Below are 24,134 nucleotides of genomic sequence, written 5' to 3'. Positions count from 1 at the left end.
AACTGGAAATAATTTTTTTAAAAGGATAGCAAAATTGAGAAAACAATGTTTTAAATTATTCCTATCTGCATAAAACTAGGATTAGGGGGCCATTTGAATCAATTTAAGAAATTAGTGTAACTGCAGATGGCGACTCACATGTTAAAAAAGTCTTTTTCAATGAGCTAATTTTCATAATTATGGTGCTATTAGAAAGAAAAAAAAAGTCGAAACTGTATTTAAAATATTAAAATAATGAAAGTATACACGGATAGTTAAACTCCTGCAACTACCGATTGTGGAACAGGGAGCCATGATAGTTAAAGCTTCATAATTTTATGACCAGCGACATGATGATGACAATTTGATTAGCATTGAGCATCTTTACTAGCCCGACAGCTTAGTGCCTAGAGATACTAACTATATACTATACGACAGCTTAGAGATACTAACTAACTAGAGATATTTACTAACTAGAGATACTATCTCTAGTATACTAACTATACTAGAGATACTTAGCTATCAGAAAAGGCATAAAAAAGGATTCAAAGCTATCAAAAAAAAGGTATAAAAAATAGCTATTAAAAAATTTAAGTGAAAAATATTTACAACACGTGCAACTATTTATTTAAAAATGAAAATTATTTATATATAATAAAAAGTTATGTAATTAATTTTTTTGTTTAAAAATGTATTACAGTTTCATTTGTTTGAAGAAGACAAAATGTAAGATTAGATCACCCCCAGCAGAGAGTTAATGAAGACCGACAAAAACATGTCGCTGTCTAGAAATAAAATAAATACTGAACTTACTAAACGTTTTAGATCACGTAGTTCCATTTTTATTTTTTTATACGAGGGTGTTACTTTCTCATTAAAAATAGAGAATTATATAATAATAACGAATAGTAACGCCTACTTTTTACTCAAAACATTATTAATGGGTCATACGATAACCGACATTTCGGGCGCTGTTTTTTCCTAAATACATACATACCTGTTAACTTGTACGGTCGTTGAAAAAGATTTTTATATATAATTTTATATCCGTCGTTGAACAGCAGACCTAATTTTTGGGTTTACGAATGCTAAAAGACAACTCCGTAGCCTTGTAATTTTAAACCAATTTAGAAGACAAGGAAACTCCTGGATCAGTACCCCCAGAGGTATTGATTTGTTGTGGGAACATGGAGGACTTTGTGACTCGACAGATTTAACGTACATCAGTCACCATTTACTACAAGGGGAATCTTCGACCGGCAGGGATCGAACCCACGAACTCTTGAACATGGGCCCAGTGCCCTACCAACCAAGCAATCCCGGCCTCTGAAAAAGATTTTGTAATGTGGAAGCGAAAACAACAATTAAGTTTCGAAGAATTTTCTAAAAAAAAAAAAATACTATTAAGACATCTAAAAGCATAATTAGTTAACAAATATATCTTTAAAAAAAAACGAACCATCCTGAATTATTTTTGATTTAATGATCGGATCATGTTTTAAGATTTAATCTTGATGGCTCGAGGGGGTGACCACAAATATGCTAATTAGTAAGTGCAGACCTTAATTTAAGTTACGAAATCTGACTCAAAAAACATAGGAAGTAGGCGTGACCTGGGAAATAGGGTCCCAAGAGAGCCCTCCAAAGTTCAGACCCCTTAAGCCCGAATTCACCAAGGAAACTAACCCTCAGTCACAAACAGGTTTTACGGGAGCAACTACATGTAAGATTTCAAAATTTCTTCTCACCATGTACGTAAATGCGTGTCAGTTGGACTCAGAGTTAACTAATTTTAACTTGAAGATTTCCCTAGTTTGAGTAACCGCAGATGCGCAGTATGCGAATTTTTATTTATTTATGTTTTCAAAAATAACACTTTCGATGTTCGGTTGCTTTTTTTTTTTTTTTAATATTCAGTTTATTACAAGATGTAACAATAATTAATTTATTGGCGATCGAAATGGGCTACAGGTGGAGTAGAGCATAACTCTCTACCTATGGCAACGCTTCGCATACTTTCACCATTAGCGTGTGGAGAGTCATAGAAGGAGGAAGTACGTTAGTTTCTGTCTTGATTTTCATTAAGATTAAAATCTTTTAAGTTGGAAAATTATATGGAACAGAAAACTACGTTAAACGTAGCTCTAAAAAAAAGAATCATGGAAATTAAAAAAATATTTTTATTAATTAAAAACGAAAAATATTAAGAAAAGGAAAAATATCGTATTAATAAAATCAAAATTAAATTTTCCTGTGTTAATATCTTCCATATTTCTAAAATTATTATTAGTTCCACTAAAATAATTTTTCGTTCGGAAAAAAAATATTCGTGTATAATGCAGAGTATAGCCACAATAATAATTCAAATATATAGTGTAATTGTAATATGTATTAAGGAATAAGATAATATTCGCGAGAAAACAGAGGAGTTGAAAGATGATAATAAACACTTTCAAGTAGGAACCTCCAATTAAATGTGTTTTCATGGTTATTGTATTCACTTTTCCCAACTCCTCAAATTTCGATAGTATTTTATTTTTATTCCTCATTTAAATATTAATTTAGCTCCACATTTGACCGCACTTTTGTTTTCGTTCAGATGAAAACTTACGATTCCATTTAAATCAATGTCGTAAAAAAAATTTTTTTCCGGCAGTTAATTATAAATTTTTAAGCTATTTCCAAATGGTTTTTAAGTTTGAAATTTCTCTATTTTGGCTATTTCTCATGCATTGATTCTATTTTTAACTCTCGTCGTTAACTCGTCAGCTAGTACGGTTTTTTCTTTCAAATTCCGATACATTTATACCGTGTTATTGCGACAGGCGATATTCAAAGTTGAGCGATTATATTTTGTCACGTTCGAATCGCGATGATCCCATCATTTTTATCTACATAGTTTTCCGACCATTCCAAGCGGTTCCCCTAGAGCCGTGGTAGCTTAGGATTGTTCGCCTTCCAATGAGGTGAACCGAGTTCGAATCCCAGCGATGAATCGCACCGACCAGTGTTAACGTAAAAATATTCTCAGTGGTAGACGGATCATGAATTAAGAGTCCCTTTGCCGTGGGGTTAACCATGGGGAGGTTTTTTCTCTCCACGAAGGAAAATTTCACCAGATTCTTGATAAAGGAGTTCCCTTCTCTTCTGGATTGGGTTCAAAATTACAATACTACGGATTTGAACATTAGTAGTCGTTAACTCAAAATTAGGGTCAGCTGTTCAAAGACGGTTATAATTCACCTACTTTTTGACGCGCTTGATTCACGACCACCTCGCAAACATTTTTTTTGAAGCTTTTTCACGTAGTTTTACAAATTCCCACGTTTGTAATATGATGACGCAACTTTGAATTTGAGACATCACTTTTGACGCATGCGGTTCGCAGAGATCCCAACTTGTTCCGGACAGCGGATAAATATTTTGAGTTGTAGTAGTCTTTTTAATGTAAGACTCTTGGTTTATATCCATCGCTGAACATCCGACCCAATTTCGAGTTAAAGACTACCAATGTTCAACTCCGTATCCTTGGAATTTTGAGCCCAATGCAGAAGACAAGGGATATACTAGATCAAGTAATGGGAGAAATTTTGAATTCTTGGTAGACTTTCTGATTAAAGTAACCCACATTTGCGTTACATGGAGAGAAAAAAAAACCATGAAAACCTACCACCGTCAGACTGACGGCAAAGGGGACTCTTAACCCATGATCCGTCTACCATTGAGAATATTTCAGGTAAGATCTGTAGTCGGTGCGTCCCGCAGTGGACTGATAGTTAAGACACAGTTCCCAGCAGATCACCGAAGTCAAGCATCACTGACTGCGGTCAGTGTGCGGGTGGGTGACCACTTGGATCAGTCTGCGTAGGGACCGAGGGTGTGCGGTATTGGTCCTCGTTAAACTGTGCTACCGTAAAGTGCTCGACTTCGCGCGCAGGTCGTCGGGCTACCGAAGCGGGGGTGCCATCCCCTCCGCAGAGGATCAAAATTGTGATGGCATGTCTTCGGATCATCCTCAGGGATGTTTCCCAGACCGTCGTCAATAGCCCATTGTGCAGCTCTGGTGCGACGTAAATGAACAAATCAATCTGTGGTCAGTGCGAGCCGGGTGCGGAATTCGCATCACCCAACCATCGCAGGGATTCGAACCTCATTGAACGCTCTATCCCCTGAGCCAGTTATTTTGATTTATAATGTTTCTAACTCATAACTACTTCTAAGTAATTCAAGTGCTTATGTGATACGCCACTGTTTTACAGTTAATCTGTGTTGAGCCTTTTAAAAAGTTAGCAAAATTAATCAAAAATCTGCACATTCGAGTTTGTAGTTATACTGTTTTTCACAATATTTCGTCGATTCTGGCTCTGGGTTTGCAAAAAATGGGTGGTGAACTTCTTTTCCGATCAATTTTTCGTGACTTATTTATTGCTTTTTTGGCAGTTTCCAAATGCTTTCACAAATTCAGATATATTCACGCGATTCCCCTGTTTCTATACAGTATTTTTTTAATAGTCGCTTTTTAGTTATTGCTTGAAAGATATAGAAGCCATAGTCCTAGTTGTAGTTGCTTTTTTGTCACCAGTCAAGGAAAGCACTGTGTTGACATCTGTGATTCTTGCATACGTAATCATAAAATTGTCACAGCATAAGTGTCAATCCGTAAACTTTGACAAACCTTAGGATGTGTTTGATCATCTTGGTGTATGTATTCATGCAATTAATTCTTCAAATCGTAATTAACTCTCAAATTTTATTCACACAGGCTGTACAGAGACATACTTAAAAAAGTACTTAAATAATACAACTCTTCAAAGAATACAGTTTGTACAATAGTATGCAACTAAAAAATAATTGCCTTTAACATCTATAAAAAAAAAATAATTACACCACATCTTTAAAAAATCTCTGCAGGACTATATAAAGCACAATTGGCACAAGAAAATAAAAATCTCTCTAAGACAATAAATAAAGGAATTATTTATTGATGACATTTTAAATCTTAATTGGAAGGCATGGGCATTTAAAGGTAAAAAAAGTAATTTAGCTGAATTTTAAAAAAAAATTATAATAATAATCTAGCAAACATTTTTAAGGGCTGGGGAACTCAATAAAAAGAATACCTGTATTCATTCAAGTTGTAGAAATTCAAATGTAATTTATAATTAGCAATAAATGTATATTTAAAAAAATTAACAAAACAAGGATGATTTATAATTAGCAATAAATGTATATTTAAAAAAATTAACAAAACAAGGATGAAATTTTTTTTTTTTTTTTACATTCTCTTGATGATCAGTTTTTCATTTTTTGATTATTAAAGGGGGGGGGTTAACATGTTTTATTTTTATAATGAAAATTGTCAAAGNCACAATGTAATTTATAATTAGCAATAAATATATATTTAAAAAAATTAACAAAACAAGGATGAACATTTTTTTTTTTTTTTTACATTCTCTTGATGTTCAGTTTTTCATTTTTTGATTATTAAAGGGGGGGGGTTAACATGTTTTATTTTTATAATGAAAATTGTCAAAGTTATGTTTCAAATCAGAAAAAAACCTTTATATTTTTTCTTTGCACTGTGTGTAATTCTACTTTTATAATAATGCTTTCAATAAAATTACTTTTATCTGAGTTATTAATTAGTGAATACTTTTCAATTTTGTTATGTCACATTTTCCCTGCATATATTGAAAAAGCTAAAGGGTAAATAGTGTTGACTAACCAGGACAAAATAGGTTTAAAGGAGAAAAAAAAAAAAATAATTCAAATATATAGTGTAATTGNAAAAAAAAAAAAAAAAAAAAAAAGGTAACTATGGGAAATATAAAAATTCTCTCAGAAAATGCCACCTGAATAATAACAAAAATTTTCAACAAGAAAAATTAACAATAACAAAAACTTATAAACTCCTTAAAAGAAAAATTGTTCAAGAATTTGATTTTATTGCAATAATTAGCTACGTGTGGCAACTTTAAATAAAAATCTGTGCTTTTAAATAACAGAACATAAAAAATATTTTTTTAAAAATATATTTTTTTTTTCTTTCTGTATCCATATTATTTCAAAATCTAGATTTTTTTTAAAAAAAACAAGAACATAACTTTAGATTGCTAAACAATAACAATTTAACACTTTAAAAAACAAAATATTAAATAGCATAAGTAATTTAAAACATTGATTTTTTTTAAAATTTAATTAAGCTTACGCTCAGTTTAACATTTAATTGAGCTTTTTTTCAATTAGAAAAAAAAATTAAAAAAAGTAAATAGAATTAAAACCAAATTTTGAAGAACATTTTCTAATTTAAAACATAATAAATGATCATTGCATTTTACACTATCCCTTACAAGTAATTAACAATAAAAAATTATTGTTAAGTATAAATTTAAAAATTAGGCTATAACATTATTAATTAAATAATGTTTAAATAGCCTAATTAGGTTATTTCAATACTAATATAACTTCATTTCAAATAAGGCTATTTTAACACTATTAATAACATAATTTACTGTGCAATTTAAAAAATATATATGAGTAATTTCTTGAAATTATCAAAATCCATAGTTTCAAAAGATTAAAACCACAATGAATTAAAAAAAAAAATCTAAATGGGGCAAAATAAATTTTATTAAAATGAATTATGAAAAAAAATGCAATTGTATAGGGCAATGCTTAATTTGCATTTTTGAAAATTCAAATCTGTAATAAAATATTTAAAACATAATTCCACAAAAACTAGAAAAAGACCAATTATTTTTAATAAGATAATTAAATTAACAAAGTAAAAATTAAATATGGTATTGTGTGTAAAATTTTACTTTGGAAAAATTGTCTGTCATCAAACATTTGATTCTAGGTTATTAATATATTCCACAAAGAGGCCATTCAAATATACTATTGACTTCCCTTTGTCAGCAAAAATAAGCCTCCTGTGCTTGCCCCCCTTCAAATTTTGTTTTAACTCAACTCGCCACTTAGGGGCTTACATAACATTTGACAGCCCCCCCCCCCCGAAAAAAAAAGAAAATGTTCTATAGTGCATTTCAGATTATTGAAAATTTAACAATAAACAAATAACAAAAATCATGTGATTTCAGGAAATAAATATGCAATAACAAAACTATTTTATAATTAGCAAAATAAGATTGATTGTTTTGTAATTTAGCAGTAAAAAAGATAAGCACTTAATTAACAATTAAAACAAATTATGGGAACATATTGGCACATAAAAATATAACACTAAAATAATTTATGCATCTTTGTATATAGGCTCTCCATTGCAATATAGAATTTCTCTAACAGTTTCTGTACATATATACAAATATGTAGCCACAAGCTCACAATAAGCACAGTTCAGATTCTTAAATAAAATACAGCTCACTGCTATAGGTACGCATACAATTTATATATCTCTAGTTTCATATATCTACACACATATATTTTCTAATTACTACCATTGCTTAAGAAATAGCACCAACTATACAAAAACGAATCGACAGATTTGGACGCAATAAATCTTTTGTTAGCTCTCCTTCTTTGTAAATTAAACAAAACATTTCCACAGCTGCAGTCAAATAAACCAACAGGGATACTAATCATTTGATTGTACACTGGGGCAGTTAACACATTGGCTTAGCGAAGCGTATATATACGCCCACGGCAAGCAAGGGTGAAACAAAATATAACATTTGATCATTTTGAAGTGCTCTCATTTTAGATATTAAATTATACAACAATATGATTGTGGGACTGACAAAATAACAATAATAATTTTTTAACATACATAAAATTTAAGGAATTCAATTTTTGTGAAGGAACTTTTCTTGATGGTGTTAAGAACATTTATCTAAGAATTTCAATAAGATTTGTATGCAATTATGGCATGAATCAACAATTAGCATCCCTGACTGAATACAATAAATATGATCACAAGCACACACTATGACAAGATATTATCATAACACAACAAAGTAAATTAACTTTATGCGTGAAACACTTAATTTACACTTAACAAGTAGTTAGCGAAGCATCTCTAAATGGCACATAACAGGCATATGGCATTTTATAGAAAATAAATGGCACCTAATAAGCCACTAATTTATTATAAAAAAAGAAGCTTGGAATGATACTATTTCCTGAATTATAGGCCTTTAAAATTAAAATAGTACTTCTAAATTAATATTTTTTTATCTATATCTAAATAATAACAAAATAATAACTTTCTAAATAATAACAAAATACAATTTCTTTACATAACTATTGATGAAGAAATAAATTTTAACAGGGTTTCTGAGGAAAACCATTTTATAAAAATTTTAAAGCTACATATACTATAATATAAGAAAGCTAATCTATCTACTGTAACATTTTTTCAAAGTCACAATGAAATTTCTCAGTAATTAAAGATTCCGAGAAACTACCTAGAGATATTGAAATGAAATTAAAATAAATTAGTATTCAATAAGTTATATTTTTTGATATTTATCCATTAAATTAAGAGCAACAAATAGAATTTATTCAAAATTCAGTAAGATGGATTTAATTTAGGTTTCAAAACAAAAAAATTTAAAAAGGGTTTGTTTCTAAAATATTTATAGGGATTTTTCACAAATAAAGAAACATTTGTGAGCAAATAAGTGACCTAAAAAAAAAAAAAAATTTTTTTTAAAATTGGCTAAACTTTTCCATATTAAACTTAATTTTGAATATATCTTACATATATTATCAACAAAACAAAAAAAAAGCATTAATAAATTTTATTTTGATATACGTTGTAAGCTAATTATAAAATCCAGCTCATTGAAAACTGTCACCATCACTCAGCAATGTTCCAGGCTAATCGGAAAAATCTTCAATCAGTCCAATACTTTTTAGAATTAAATGCAGATGCTTTTGCACCAATATGAAAAGATATCATTTACTACTCAATCAGCCAGATTTATTCTAGGCCATTTAAAATACGCCCAAATGCTTTAAGGGTTATTAGAAAAATATAATATTTATAGCTGAATTAGCCTGATTTTAGGCCAATTGCAATAAGCCAAAATGCTTTTAGGCTTGTTAGGAAATATATTCAATTAACCTATTTATCTAACAACTTAATTATTTATTAAGCCTCGTTGAATCGATTAGATTCAATCTACACTTATCTATTGATCTAAAGACAAAATGCTGGAAACTTTTCCATTTAGCCAGGCACATTCCACAATGAAAGCAACATTTGCAAAGATCAGGATTTTTTAATTATCTTATGACTAATAAATCCAAAAGTTATTCTCAAACCTAAAATATTTTGGAATAATCCAAAATTTTCAAGAAGTCATTTAAGGTTTCTGAAGAACACATTTTCAGTGTGTATCAAATTTAAAATCTTGCACAATTTAAAATGCAAGATAAGAATTTAAGAAAGCATCATAAAGGGAGGGGGAAGGGAACAACTTAGAAGAGTGAGGTAGTAAAATCATCAACTTTTAATTACATATCAAAAGCTTTAAAACTTTTTATTTTAAAAATTAAAAAACAAAAATCCTCAATTTGGTGAGGTAGTAAATGTAGACCCTACATTTTTCATTCTTAAAACTCATATACTATTATCTACACTCTATTTTAGCTGCTAGAACGTATATACAACACTGAACTGTGCTTAAATGAAAAATGAATAAAAATGACTATGATGATTTTACTTTTCACAAATGTACAAAATCAATTTCACGCCAGGTGCTATGCGTCTGGAGGTCCTGCAATGCAGACGCAGCTGTTCCTTTCGTTGGGGATGACCACAATGTGAGAGGGAAGAGCGGTAATGGAACGACACCTGTTGGGCAGCTCTTGAGAAGTTTCGTCCCCAGCAATCGAGAAACTACCACTATCATTAGGAATATCTGGAAAAAAAGTACATAAAATATTCTTTACTTCATATTTTATAAAAGCAGTTCAAGATGTAATATTTCAACAATTTAGTCCTCTGACATGGCTGCCACTCCAGAAACATTTCAAGACTGAACTTGTTTTTTGACCAATTAACATTTTGAAGAATTTTTCAGAAATTTATAGCTCTCTTTCCATGAGAATGGTCCAAATATTATTTAAAAAATAGATTATTCTTCATTTCATTAATTTTTACCGCATTTAAAAAAAATAAAAAAAGTTTTGTTTAATTTTTTTACACTACTTGCCAAAATACACTACTAATTTTATCTTGGAGCCATACATATTTCTTATTTAACTCTTCATCATCATTAACGCTTTGTCATAACATTAATTTGTCATTAAATTTGATATTTCAAGAAATATTCTTAATTTAATTTTGCCCACTATCACAAAATGTTGGGAGAAAAAATACAAACTTTAAGCAGATTTAGATTCAAGAGTATTTTGTTTAGACAAGCAGATGCTGAAAATCAATTGCATTCTTTTATTATGGTCAGGGGTCTGTCCAGACATTTTGTGAAAGGTCCGTTTTTTGTGAAATTGTGAAAAAATTACTCACATTCTTTCAACCAGGGTCCACTTTTATGAATTTGTGCAAATAGGGTCCGTTATTACAAAAAAAAAAACTTTTTCGATGAGTTTTTAAATTGTAAAGACATACAAGATTATGCTCAACACTGTAAAATTATAATTAAAAAAATTAAATTTTAAAAAATAAACAACAATTGCTGCTTCTAAATTAGAGATGCAACATACAAATATTTGGTATTTAGCCTATACTGCTGAACGCAGAATATTAATTTCGGACGAATAATGGAAGAATCGTCTGCCGAAGACAAAACTTAATTCGTTTACATCCATCTTTCTTGTTTTCTGCCCTGGAAAGGGTTTATTCGATTAACAAAATAATAATGAAGATAAACAAATTTGTGAAGGGTCCGATTAAAAGAAAAATCATTTTGTGAAGGGTCCGTTTTTAAGTTAAAATATTTTGTGAAGGGTCCGTTTTTAAGTTAAAATATTTTGTGAAGGGTCCGTTTTTATGAAAAGATATTTTGTAAAGGGTCCGTTAACGGACCCAAATTTCTTCTAAACAGACCCCTGATGGTGCAACATCGTTACTTAATCCTTTTGCAATAATTATGAAAAACAATGTTTTCATAAATAGCTATAATTTCTTTATTTTAACATAATATAATTATTACATTTTTAAAGAAAAAGTTAATGAAAACATAATTTGAAAAACAAATTGAAATTAAATATCTAATAAAGGACAGAAAATCATTCCACGGCTTTTTTTCTCAAGACTGACTTCAGTTCTCAGGACTGAAAAGTGGCACACATGTCTGAGTCCTTTTTACAAAAGTAGGTTCCTATTTAAAATATGAATTCTCCACATCTTTGTCTATCTACTAATATTCACATTTAAAAAATTAATTTATCGATTGATAGACAAAACAAAGAATTTCAAAACAAGAAAAAGAGTTATATTTGAACATTCGAGGCTTTTAATTTGGACTGATCAAACAACCGCATCAAGGAATAACAGCAATATTGATTTTTTTTTAATTAACTGAAGAAAAATGAAATGTAATTAATTTTTTAAGAGAAAACCATTGATTTAAAAATTTACAAAGCAATTTAATGAAATTGTTTAATTCCTACTTGTGTTGTGCCCCGTAGCGACACAGCAACATTGTCGCAGAACGTAACAGAGTTCTTGTAGGAAGATTTTGTTTTTCTGTTCTGCAGAAATATTGGGGAAGATTTTATCTTTTCTTCAGATTTATACTCAAAGGATGCCTTTCTCGTGCAAAAGTGCTTGGATAAAAATGCTTGTGTTTTTTTATTATTTTTTATTCTCATTTAAAAATAATGCAAAATAAAGAGTAATGAAGTAAAAAAATTCAGTTTTTTCTTCTGCAGAAATGTTTGTTCTATTTTTATGCAGTTATTACTATACTATTGATTTCCATAGTTTCTAAAATCCTATATTTTTAATACTACATTATTTAATACAATCTCGAAATGAAAACACGCATTTAGTAACCCCTCTTTGAAGAGTCCTATTCGCATGATTTAGCAATCCTATCTTCTTTTTGGTAGTTACTGCTACACTTTCAATTTTTTAAAACTATTTTTTTTAATGTGATGATATACAAAATGCGAAAAAGGAAATAATTATTGCTATTGATTATTACTATGAGAATACCTGTTATAATTAGAATTTTAAAAAAATATTACATATTCAATTAAGAAAATTATTTTATCAGAAGTCATTATTATTATTCTTTTATGTTGAAGCTTTTGTTACTTTAAATAAGTAACATGTATATTTGTCATAATTAAAAGTGTCTCGCAGAAAGATATTAATACTAGAGAGGTATGTCGCAAAAAGCAGCCTGAAAAAATTCTGCCACAGGGATGCTATGTACATTACATACTTGTAAATAAACAGTCATTTATAGATTGAGAAATTACTTAAACCAACCCTGAATTTCAACAATAAGAGAAATATTACAATAATACTGAATAGAACTACAGGGGTCTGTCCAGACATTTTGTGAAAGGTCCTGTTTCTGTAAAATTGTGAAAAAATTACGCGTAATAAACGTTAAGTCACAATCTTTCAATGTGAATTTGTGCAAATAGGGTCCTGTTATTGCAAAAAACTTTTATAAGGAGTTTTTAAATTGTAAGTAGTTACAAGATTATGCTCAACACTGTAAAATTATAACTAAAAAAATTTAAATTTTTAAAAATAAACAGCAATTGCTGCTACTAAATTAGAGATGAAACATACAAATATTTGGTATTTAGTCCATACTGCTGAACGCAGAATATTCATTTCGGACGAATAAAGGAAGAAGCGTTTGCCGAAGACAAAACTTAGTTCGCTTACATCTTTCTTTCTCCGGTTTATTTGATTAACAAAACAATAATGAAGATAAGCAAATTTGTCAAGGGTCCAATTATAAGATAAATTATTTTGTGAAGGGTCCATTTTTAAGTTAAAATATTTTGTGAAGGGTCCGTTTTTAAGTTAAAATATTTTGTGAAGGGTCCGTTTCTATGAAAAGATATTTTGTGAAGCGCCCATTAACGGACCTAAATTTTTTCTAAGCAGACCACTAAACTAACTAAATTAAAAATTTAAATATTGCTATTAACCTTTTGGTAGCCTCAGGAATCTGGGTGAGTCACTGCTCCAGTTGCTGACCGATGCTAATGTTGCACTCCGCGGAAAAGTGGAAAACCCAGAATCTCTCTCGGTCGTATCGCTGTCGGTCCGAAGCAAAGACTCGAGGGGAGGATTACATTGTATGTGAGAGTTCTCTCCTCCTAGCTGCTCTGCGGAGTACGATCGTTGAACAGTGTCCAAAGGCCACCTTTGCGGCCGACAGTGGGTCAAGCTATAATGACCATTAGAATTTTCCCCAAGTGCAGGAAATTGTTTCTCAGAATTTTTGAGATTAGTTCTAAAAGTGTGCAACAAGGGTACTTGTTCTCTGCAGTGAACACCAGAAACACATGGATCTTGAACAACTTGAATGTCTTCACCATTCTCCTGCGATTCAAGGAAGTGGCTTCGAATTGGAACTAAAAAATAAAAAGCAAACTTATTATAAGAGTAAAATGATGCTGTTTTAAGTTAAATTTAAAAATAAAAACAGAAAAATAAAAAGCTATCAATATTGTTGTATCAATAAATATCTCCAAATGATGTTTCAGGTTAAATATCATAATTCAGAAAATCCAATAATTTCAGAAAATTTTCACTTAATTTCAGACTTCAGATGAGAATTTTCTGACAATTTTCTGGTTTTTAGAACAATTATCGAATTTTCCTCCTAGGTCTATCTTGATCTGTGGAAAAGTCAAACTAAATAATTTCTTTAAATTAGATTTAAAAAAGGTTCTCACTTAATTTCAGATTTTAAAGAAAAAAAATTGTATTACAGGAAAATGTCAATGTAAATCCAAATAATATTTTATTTATATCACCAGATGTAATTTTTCATTGAAATTTTTTTCTTTCTTCAAATATCAGATTTTGTGAGCAAAAAAATATCATTGAATGAGGATGAAAACATAGAAAGTTTCACTAAAATGTGAAATTTTTATAACAAATAATTGTAATAGATGTTAGAATTATTTTAATTAAATCTCCATGACTGATTACTGTTACTGACAATTCTAAAACAGGGATGATGTGGGAATTTTCCAGGTTTTTGTGGAAAAAAATAATAAATAAATAAAAAGCACCTTAATCGGACTATTCTCTGCTTCTAAGAGTCAAAATAAAATTCCTTGACAATTCCAGGTTTTCCCTCTACTCCCTGACCATTGGGAGTCTTTAAAACTTAACTTTTTAAAACTGAATTAATAAAATGGTCCTTTACCTCTTCCATAAGTAGAGGGCATTTCAATTAGAAGATCATGATCATCTTCTACCAACATATCATCACTGCTTTGTTGACCACTGTCTCCTGTGCCACTGTCTTTTGAATGACCTAAAAGAATAAATTTTCATTTTAACATTCACTTACTACTTTAAGATTAACTAACAGCTCACTGACTATTTTAAAAATTAACCAATTAGTTGTCATACTCGCATTTTAGAGACAGTTTTCAAATAGAATTCAGAATTATTTCTTCTACAATAAATATTCTTGTTACATAATTTTTTCAAAAGCAACACAAATCAAGCTTCATTTAAAAATATTTTATATCTACTGGAATATAAAATGCTTTTATTATGTTAATTAAAACAATTTTGAATAGAGTTAGATATTAAATTCATTTTGGATAATTAAAATACATTCTTTAATTAGTTTAAGAGTTTTGATTTAAAAGAATAGTGAAAATTTTTAGATAATTAAACTGCAAAACTCCAAACAGATTTCTATAAAAGAGGTTTATTTAATCATTTAGATACAATACTTTTTCTTTTACAATATTGAGTGATTTTTTTTTTTTTTTTTTGAAACACACAAAAGCTATGAGAATTTTTTATTACAACAGCAACAATGAATTTAAATAAGAATTGCATTGAGTAAGGATGGTAATTGTACCAGATTGAGAATCAAGAAAAAGGTTCCTGCCAGAAGGACGCCTGAATTCCTTAGGACATATCCCCGAGCAAGAGCTGTATGGAGCCAAATCAGAAGAGTGAACAGAAGAAGTGGCTCCCCCTTGTGGGTACTCCTCAGACCGCTTTCTTGTGTGATATATGATGACAACCCAGATTATAGATGTACCAACAATACAGATCACAACTGCAATGACTATGACGCCAGTAGTGGTATGACTTTCTTCCACTGCATATCCATTCTGAGAGACTAGAATAGAAAAAGTTTGTTTCAAATAATACAATTTAAACAAGGCATTACAAGAGGGGTTTCCTTTATGGTGCTCTAAGTATTTAACATTTATTAATCTTGCAGGAATTGAATTCTCCATTAACTTGAAAGTGTGGTTCACAATAGTGATTTCAAACCACAGACTTAGAAGTTGGGCAGTTCCAAGAGCAGGGTACATCGACCAGAGGTCTATTGTACCCAAACCCTAAATCATGATTAGCAAAAAAGCCCTAAAGCTAAAATAAAATTCAGCAAACACCTTACAGGAACATCTTGCAGTTCCCAGGTCCTAATGCAATGCTGCCCTAAATGCTCAAATCTTCGAGCAGAATAAACCTCACAATCACAAAGTATATGTTGTGATGTCTCTTCTTCATTATGACAACATCGACAAAGAGAATTAGATTAAATTCCCATTATGTATAGGTGTCTCCTGAGGATGCAGTGTCCAGTGAGAAGACCAATAATCTTCCTCATACTGTTCCTATTAAGCTTTAAAAGCTCTTTTTGATGTACACTAGGACAGTCACGATTCAGCTCCTTAGCTTGTCTCTGATTGCTCATGGGCAATTTTGTATAGAGCTTGAATAACATTAATCTTCACACATCACTAAATTATATTCTATTCAGATTTTGTTGAAAAAATTTATTTAATAGTTGACTTTTCTAATCTAGGTTAGTAACTGCATTTTGTAATTTGCAGAATAATATCAAAAAACATAGCTATAAAAAGAATAATAAGGTAGAACACACAGGTAACAAAACACAGTTTTTTGTTGTTATTTTAACACAAATTGCAATGTAGTGTCTTTTATAGAACCAAGTAAAAACAAAGTTGTAAAATTTGAAATAGTTTTTCACAAATTTTACATCCTTAAAAATTTTGATATTTTACTTTATAATACTTGAAAGTAGGAAGACACTCACCTTGCATAACTTTCAATTGACTAGAACCTCTTTCCGTCCCCAGAGTATTGGACATTTCACAGGTGTAGGTGCCAGCATCAGATGCCTGCGTCTGAACGATGATCAGAAGTTGGTCACCAGCAGTAAAGAAGTGTCTTTCAGTGGCATAAAGAGAGCCACCGTCTTTCGTCCACTTCAGTTTCGGCCTAGGGCTGCCTGATGCCAGGCATTCCAGGACGGTGGTCTCGCCGGCCCTCGTCTCTTTGTCTTCCATTTTTTTCACAAAGGAAGGAGTTTCTATAAAAGAAAGGAATTTCAATGCACACCCAAATATAAGCAGGGTTCTCATTCAATTTCAATTTCTAGGTGTTACAGGAAAATTTTGGTGAAAATCCAGGCAATATTTTATCTACATGCAATTTTTCATCGAAATACTCTTTATTATATTTTATTTGTAATGTCAAATATTAGACTTAGTGAGCAAAAGAATATCATTGAAAAAGGATGGAAACATGGAAAATTTCACTAAAAATTGGAAAATTCGATTAGATTTTAACCGAATCTGAATCGTTGCTGATAATTCTAAGACTAGTTATTTTCCAAGTATGATGTAGAAATTTTCTAGGTTTTTGTTTCTTTGGTGTTTGTTTCTTTGGGGGGAGGGGGGAATTTCCTAACTTTTCCCTACTTTTTAGAGTCAAAATTAAATTTTCTGACAGTTTAAAATTTTCCCTGTTCTCTTTGCCCCGTGGGAGCTCTGAAACAATAAAAGCAAGTTCTTATCTAAATAAAGAGAAACAAAACTTTTCGATGTAATAAAAATGATTTTCAGTAACAACTAATAACTATTCTGTTGGACATCAAGAATAGAATGTTTTATGACTGCTCTTCAAAGCTATCTGACCAGGTAAAAGAAAGCCGCAATTTTAATATTCAATTTTTATTTACATAATATTCTATTAATTAATTGTATGAATAAATATAAATTGATCAATTATTTATTTACAAAAAAAAAATTTTCATTTAATATCAATAAGAATGTGTACACGATGTTCATAAAAGTAGAATATTTTCTTAGAATACTGCATTTGGAACTTAAACTTAGGGAAACTTGGAAAACTTAGTTCGTTTCGAACTGTCTTCCTTTTTCTTCCCAGGAAGGGTTTATTTGATTAACAAAACAATAATGAAGATAAACAAATTTGTGAAGGGTCCGATTAAAAGATAAAATATTTTGTGAAGGGTCCGTTAACAGACCCAAATTTCTTCTAAACAGACCCCTGCTTTAAGTTACTGGTTTTTTTGGACCAATAACTAAAGAAATAGGACAGGTCTTTCGGACCAGTGATTTAAGGTGGGTTGCCTTAAACAACAGTTTGATGAGTTAAGAATTTGTTTTAAGGATTTTAAGAACTCGTAAGAACAATGATAATGATATTACTACTACAAACTGCAATGTAAACATTACCTAATACAGTAAGGGTGACGTTTGCAACAATGGTGCCAGCAATATTAGAAGCGGCACAACTGTAAACACCAGTGTCACTGGGCTTCACACCAACAATGAAGAATACATCATCCGTTGGCATGACATGCATGCGGCGTTCTTTAGCTGCTGGAAATTCCTCACCGCCACCATCTTTCCGCCAAACAATTTCAGGGCGAGGTTGTCCCTTTGCTCCACACTCGAGCCTAGCTGTACTGCCAGTTTTGATGGCTAAATCGGAAGGGGTCTTGGTAAAAACTGGAAAGACTGTAAATGAAACATTTAACATTAATATTCTTAGAAATACCATCATTTTTTCATGCTTTGCATTAACAAAATTTATAATAAAACTAAGCCATGTTCATTTAACAAATTCAATTCATGCAAGCTAAATTACATCAATTACTATATAGAAAACCTAGAAAAGACATACAACATGAAACCCCTAATGAGTGATCATGTCTTATTAGTAAGTACAATGATAGGTTAAGTGAATTAACAAATAACACATTTAGTCGTTAGAAAGTAAAAACACAAAAATTTAAAAAAAACATTTATATATTGTCATTAAATTGCATGTAAAAAATGTGTTGCTATACAAGTAGGCCAGAAATATTAGTAGCTGACTCTTATAAAAACAAATGAATTAAAATATGATAAAATTAAGTAACAAAACTTAAGCCTATGATTTATTTTTGTTAAAAACAATAAAAACTTATCAGAACACTAAAATTTGATTGTTAATCTCCAGTTATTGCTAATGTTATGACGCCNATTTATTTTTGTTAAAAACAATAAAAACTTATCAGAACACTAAAATTTGATTGTTAATCTCCAGTTATTGCTAATGTTAAGTCAGTTATTCTAGTAATTAACAAATTTTTTGCAAAATCTAATGATATAAAACAAAAAAATTTTACAATTGTAAAAACTCAAATGTTCAAGCGCATTATTTTGAGGAAAATGTTAGAAACATAAAATCCTTGTCTCTCATCCATTAAAACTGACAAGACTTAACTGATTGAAATTGTTAAAAACCATACAAGTTGGCATGCATATATATTCAGGGGTGATTGTGAGCCCAAGTCAAAATTCCGGAAAATTTCTTGAGTAAGAAAAAAAAAATTTTAAATCGAAGAATTAGAAAAAAATCCTTTTTTCCTTTTTCTCAATACTTCTTAGTTTACTTATAAATTTTACACATATCTATACCATTTACACATACCAATGATGACTTGGAGAAGTAATTGAAATTTACAAATATGTCTTTCTTTGTTGAGTTTATGATTATAATAACTATTTACTGATAAAAAAAATGAATATTAATCTTGAATATAAGCTTATAAAGTATCTGGCTCTCCCTTACAAACAAATAAAATAAACTGAGTTTTTAAGTTCCACCTTTGAAAATTTGATTTCCTGAAACCTTTGTGATCAATGATTTTTTTAAACGTCCTAACCTTCAATCTCCGGAAACTTCCGGATCACGGTTTGCTCACGGAAACTTCCGGTCCAGATTTTTTCCGGAGCACAATCAGCCCTGTATATTTTAAAAGAATAGGAGGTAGTAATAAATGTACTTACTATGCACTGTTATCCTTGCTTTGCTTGAATACACAGAACCAAATTTATTAGTGATAACACACTGATAACGCCCTTCATCCTCATCCTGTATATTTTTGATGTTCAAAATGCTGGTGAAAGTAGTGTAATTACCTTGAACAATATCAAAGTTTCTAGTGGGATGACGAATAGAGTTGAGTAGCTACAGAAAGGAAAAACACTTCTTACATACGTACAAAATATATCTTAAAAATAAGTTACAGAAATACATATTATCAACTAATAATGGTTTGAAACCACTGTAATAAATAAGGAGAAATTCCAAGCTTTTAAATAAATATAAACAAACTATTTTTAAAAAGAAAACATAAAAATCCAACTGACTTGTCAGAAGAAATAAGTCAATGGTAATATATTTGTGAACGTCAAAAATTGTGATAATGAGTTTTCAAAATGTTTTATAAGTTCAGATCATTACCCTTTTATAATTATATCAATAATTTAACAGGGTGCTTAACCAAGTTATTTAAAAAATATATAATCACCTTTTAAGCATTTGGCAGGGTTGGAAAGTTTTTGACAATTGACAGTTTTATCTTGTTTTAACCATCATGTCCAAAAATAAAAAACTTTTGGCATTGTTTTTGACAATCGTTTAAAATCATGAAGTTTTGAATCAAATAAAATGAATGGCGTTTTCATACGCTACGGACTGACAATACGCCGAAATAGATTGAGGTTGAATGAATTGTGAAAACGTTGAATAGAACAATGTTTTTGCATAACTCGCAGCTAAAATCAACATGGTAAAGGAAAAAACTCATTTTGAAAAAGGGAAAATTAAGCACTTTTTAAAAACACCCAATGAAAAAAGCACCTTTAAGGGCTTTTAAAAAACGGAAGCCGAAAATAAGAACCTTTAAGCACTTTTTAAAAACGATATGCACCCTGTTTAGAATTCTAGATTAAATCTCTGGTTTGGATTAAATCTCTGTTTGGACATAGCAAATGCAGCTATATATATTCTTAACATAAGCTTTTTAATTATAAAGAATGATAGCAAAAATTTAGATACACATAAAATTTTTGGTGAAATTTTAAAATACTATATATATATAATTTTTTTTATTGTGAAACAATTCATATTTTATGCTCTTTCTTAACAAGCATAGACAGATTTTAAACAAATGTCTAGGCAAGGCATTGCTTATTTTAATTTATTTATTAATTGTTTCAATTGCAAAATTTTAGAAAACAGATAGATAGTTTTTAAAATTAACTTAAAAGCCAAATAAAATTAAGAAATTGGGTAAATTACCTTTCCATCTTTTCTCCAGTGAACTTTGCAAGCAGAGTTACTGGTGCTTCTAGCCTGACACTCCAAAGTGACATTCTCGCCTTTCAGCGTCTTCTTCTCCACTGGTTCTTTAGTAATGATCGGCTTAGGAGAGCTCTCTAAATATCAACAAACACACATCATTCAATTTCACCTTCATTTTTTTAACTAAAATATGAGAGAACTAAAATGAAAAATACATACCACACAACATTTGAGTTTGGGGTACATCAAATACTGAAATCCCAGCTAGCCTCTCGGGGTAGCCGCACTTCGCTTGTACTCTGTATCCGAACGTCCTGGCCATCCATTTCAGGTGACAATCACACAACAGTGAACTAGTATTCATATGGCTAAAAAATAAATCAAATCTCTTTTAGAAATTTCGATTTTACAAAAAAAAATATAAAAAATAAATAAAATACTAGAGTATAAACAATTCTCGTAATAGAGTATAAAGTAAATCTAGGAAGCAGTATAGACTCAATGTTCCGAAATGTCACCAATTAAAGACATTATTTCAGATTACTAAATAATACATGCCTACATTCAATGATAACCTAATCTGTTTTGAACCAGGATTAGAAAAATTACTCCAACAGTCAAAAAACATGGTAAAAAAAATCTTAAACAGATCTAAATTAATTAATTAATAATATTAAATTGCAAGCTATTTCATACATCATTTAATTTTAGATATCATTATTAAATTTGTGAAAACTAAGAAGCAAAATTAGAAAGGAAATAAATTTAATGAATTTCTTCAAAAATTAAAAATAACTGTAGTCCCTCCAATATTTTATGTAATTGAGCATAATAGAACTTTATTTTAAAATTATGTAACTAACTGTTAAAATAACACTATAAAATTGAATTAATACTAACTACTAAATGAATAAATCTCTTACTAAAAATTATTACAAATTAAATATTGTTAAGTATGAATGCTCAAACAAACTCTTAAAATAATGATATATAGACTGTAAAATGATGTATTAAATAAAAATAAATAGGAAATACCTATTTTCTTAAAAATAATAATGTAGAAATTAACTTTCCAGAAGTAAATTTAAGATATACTTATACTAATTGCTACGCAATTGTATTTGCCATGTTTAGTTTCTTATATTTCGTTCAGTTTCCCCTCCTCAAATTCCTGGAAGAAATACATTTCTACTGGGAAATGTGTCTACTGTGTTTTAAACTACTATTGTTAGATAATGAAAAATTTTGCAGACTTAGTATTAAAGCAAATGAGTTTCATCTAAACATTGCACATCATTTTGAATTCAAATGTTTTCAAATGATTCAAATGTTTCATACACAATATTTCAAGAAAACTAATCACCAAAGTATATGGTTTAGCTGTTCAATACAAGTGATAAAATAAATATTTTCTGTCGAATTTAATTTTCTATTTGCTTACATTCAAACAAGCACATGCCGATTATCTAACTGCATATTTCAATGACATATAAAATTCTTATATAATGCATATGTGGCATAATTCTCTTAATTCTGATGGTATCTAATGCACAATAGTGATCTAAAGTGATCAGTGAAAAAAATCAGGACAGTATTTTTCTAGAAAAAAAAAAGGATATTTCTGGAACAGTATATATACATAATAGACTACTTTTAAAAACAGCAAACATCAAACTAAAGAAAATATAACAAAATATACCATTTTTTAATTTCAGAATTATTTTGTATAAAACAGAAAATTCTAACAGTTTGAGAACAATATACAGAGTGTTTTAAAAAGCTCTATTAAAAAATAACCAATATCTTAACAGTTAATATTTATTCATGAAATATTTGACGAAAATTTGTATTGGAGTTCAATAATTTTTTTAAAAAAATTTGGCGTAGGGTTTCAACAATTTTGAAACATACACACAATGAATTTGCTGCTTAACATTTCTATATAAAAGGAATTTAGTGGGTGATCTAATTAAGATAAGGACTAAATATAGTTATGGAAATCTAAAACTCAACCCTGCAGAATTTTTCTGTATTAACTAATAATAATAAATAAGCATATGACCTTTTAATTCATCGGCATAAAACATTGATAATGTAAAATTGATGATTGATTTTTCCCATTTTATTATAAAATTATTTTTATAAATAACTACCAAAATTTTGCGATTTTTGCAAGTATTAATTAAAATAAAAAGTTGGATAGAAAATCAAACTCCAAATTTTTTTAAAACATACATTTATAAAAAAATAGAAGATTCTGAACACACATAAAAATCAGAAATATAAGGTGAAAAAACTAAAAATTAAGACAAATAAGAACAAACAAAAAAATTTGTCAAGAAAATCAGAAATACAAGGACAACTATGATCCTGGATTCTATAAATTTAAAAAAAAATTACATATTCATAGAAAGTTGCAAAACTTACATTTCCAGAAGATGTGTCATACTTGAAAAAGAATTTTCTTCTATGGTAGTTATTTCATTTTGGGTCAAATTCAGTACTTCCAGCCTTGAAAGATCACTAAATGCTCTTTTAACTATGGCCTTGATTTCGTTATTGGCTAAGCCTAAATATTTTAATCTGACTAGACCAGCAAAGACTTTGCTCGTATCTTCTATTGTCCATGACACTTCATTGTCTTTCAGTTCTCTGAAAATAATAACAAAATTTTCAATAAAATGATCAATCGAAAGTAATAACTCACTGGCAGTTTATTTTAACTGCTTTGAAATGCTCACAATTTTTTTTCATTTACAACTGTAGTCCAGACTAATTTTTCCCACTCTCTAATCAGAAAACTATGGTACGAATGGTAAATTATCTCCTATGAAATCCTAGATAGTCTCTTATCTAATTCCAGATAGACAAAAAAAAATAATATAATAATGAACACTTATTTTTGGGTACAGGAAATGGAGTGATGCTTTTCAAGCACATAACCATTTGGGAAGATTAAATAAACAAATAACGTAACTTTCCACATGCAGAAATTCTGATAATTCTGATGATTTAATTCAAAGTACAAAAAGTAATTGCTTTAAATTTAGCTATATTTTCATACCACTTCAGCTCATCTATGAAGAACTATTAATACTTAAAAAGAGTAAATCTGAAAATGGAAATATGTATTTATCTTTGTCTCCTTTCATAAGCATTTTTACTTAATAAACAAATAGAAAATAGTATACTAGCATTTGTAAGCTTACACATTTTTTTTTGGCAGCAATAACCATTACCTGATTACATCACTGTAATAAAATAAAATTTTGAAACAATATTTAACATTTTAACAAAAGCTATTAGGAGAATAAATAATACTATTCTTGAACTATTATCTTTTATACTTAATACTTTTATACTTTCTTGAACTATTATCTTTTAACTATTTTGAAGTAAATACTAGTGATGTTTAAAGTAATTGTGAAATTAATTATAAAAAAAGTTACTAGCATTTTTATTTTCAACACAAAATAATGAGACCAAAATATCTGAGTAATAATATATGCTTAAATGCAAAAATAAAGAACTAACAATCAAATTACTAGCATGCAAATGACTAGGGTGACCTGGGGTGATTCCT

The 24,134-nt window shown here is 29.5% G+C and overlaps 1 protein-coding gene across 1 annotated transcript in view; it reads right to left on the bottom strand.

Annotated features, from left to right (window-relative positions):
• Positions 1-5,445: 5,445 nt before the first annotated feature.
• Positions 5,446-24,134, bottom strand: part of LOC107437740 (leucine-rich repeats and immunoglobulin-like domains protein 2) — a 59,565-nt gene continuing 40,876 nt past the window's right edge. Inside the window, exons 11-20 of the mRNA XM_016049837.4 lie at positions 22,979-23,203; positions 20,771-20,919; positions 20,549-20,685; positions 19,252-19,432; positions 17,650-17,934; positions 16,203-16,478; positions 14,988-15,254; positions 14,316-14,426; positions 13,084-13,512; positions 5,446-9,863 (exon numbers count right to left, since the gene is read on the bottom strand). Coding sequence (XP_015905323.1) covers positions 9,703-9,863; positions 13,084-13,512; positions 14,316-14,426; positions 14,988-15,254; positions 16,203-16,478; positions 17,650-17,934; positions 19,252-19,432; positions 20,549-20,685; positions 20,771-20,919; positions 22,979-23,203 — 2,221 coding nt within the window. The 3' untranslated portion in view covers positions 5,446-9,702. The remainder of the gene's footprint in view (positions 9,864-13,083; positions 13,513-14,315; positions 14,427-14,987; positions 15,255-16,202; positions 16,479-17,649; positions 17,935-19,251; positions 19,433-20,548; positions 20,686-20,770; positions 20,920-22,978; positions 23,204-24,134) is intronic.

Source organism: Parasteatoda tepidariorum, chromosome 3 (assembly GCF_043381705.1).
Source record: "Parasteatoda tepidariorum isolate YZ-2023 chromosome 3, CAS_Ptep_4.0, whole genome shotgun sequence".
Classification (NCBI taxonomy): Eukaryota; Metazoa; Arthropoda; class Arachnida; order Araneae; family Theridiidae; genus Parasteatoda; species Parasteatoda tepidariorum.
Note: the sequence above shows the minus strand (reverse complement) of the source record. Positions and strands in the feature narration are given on the sequence as shown.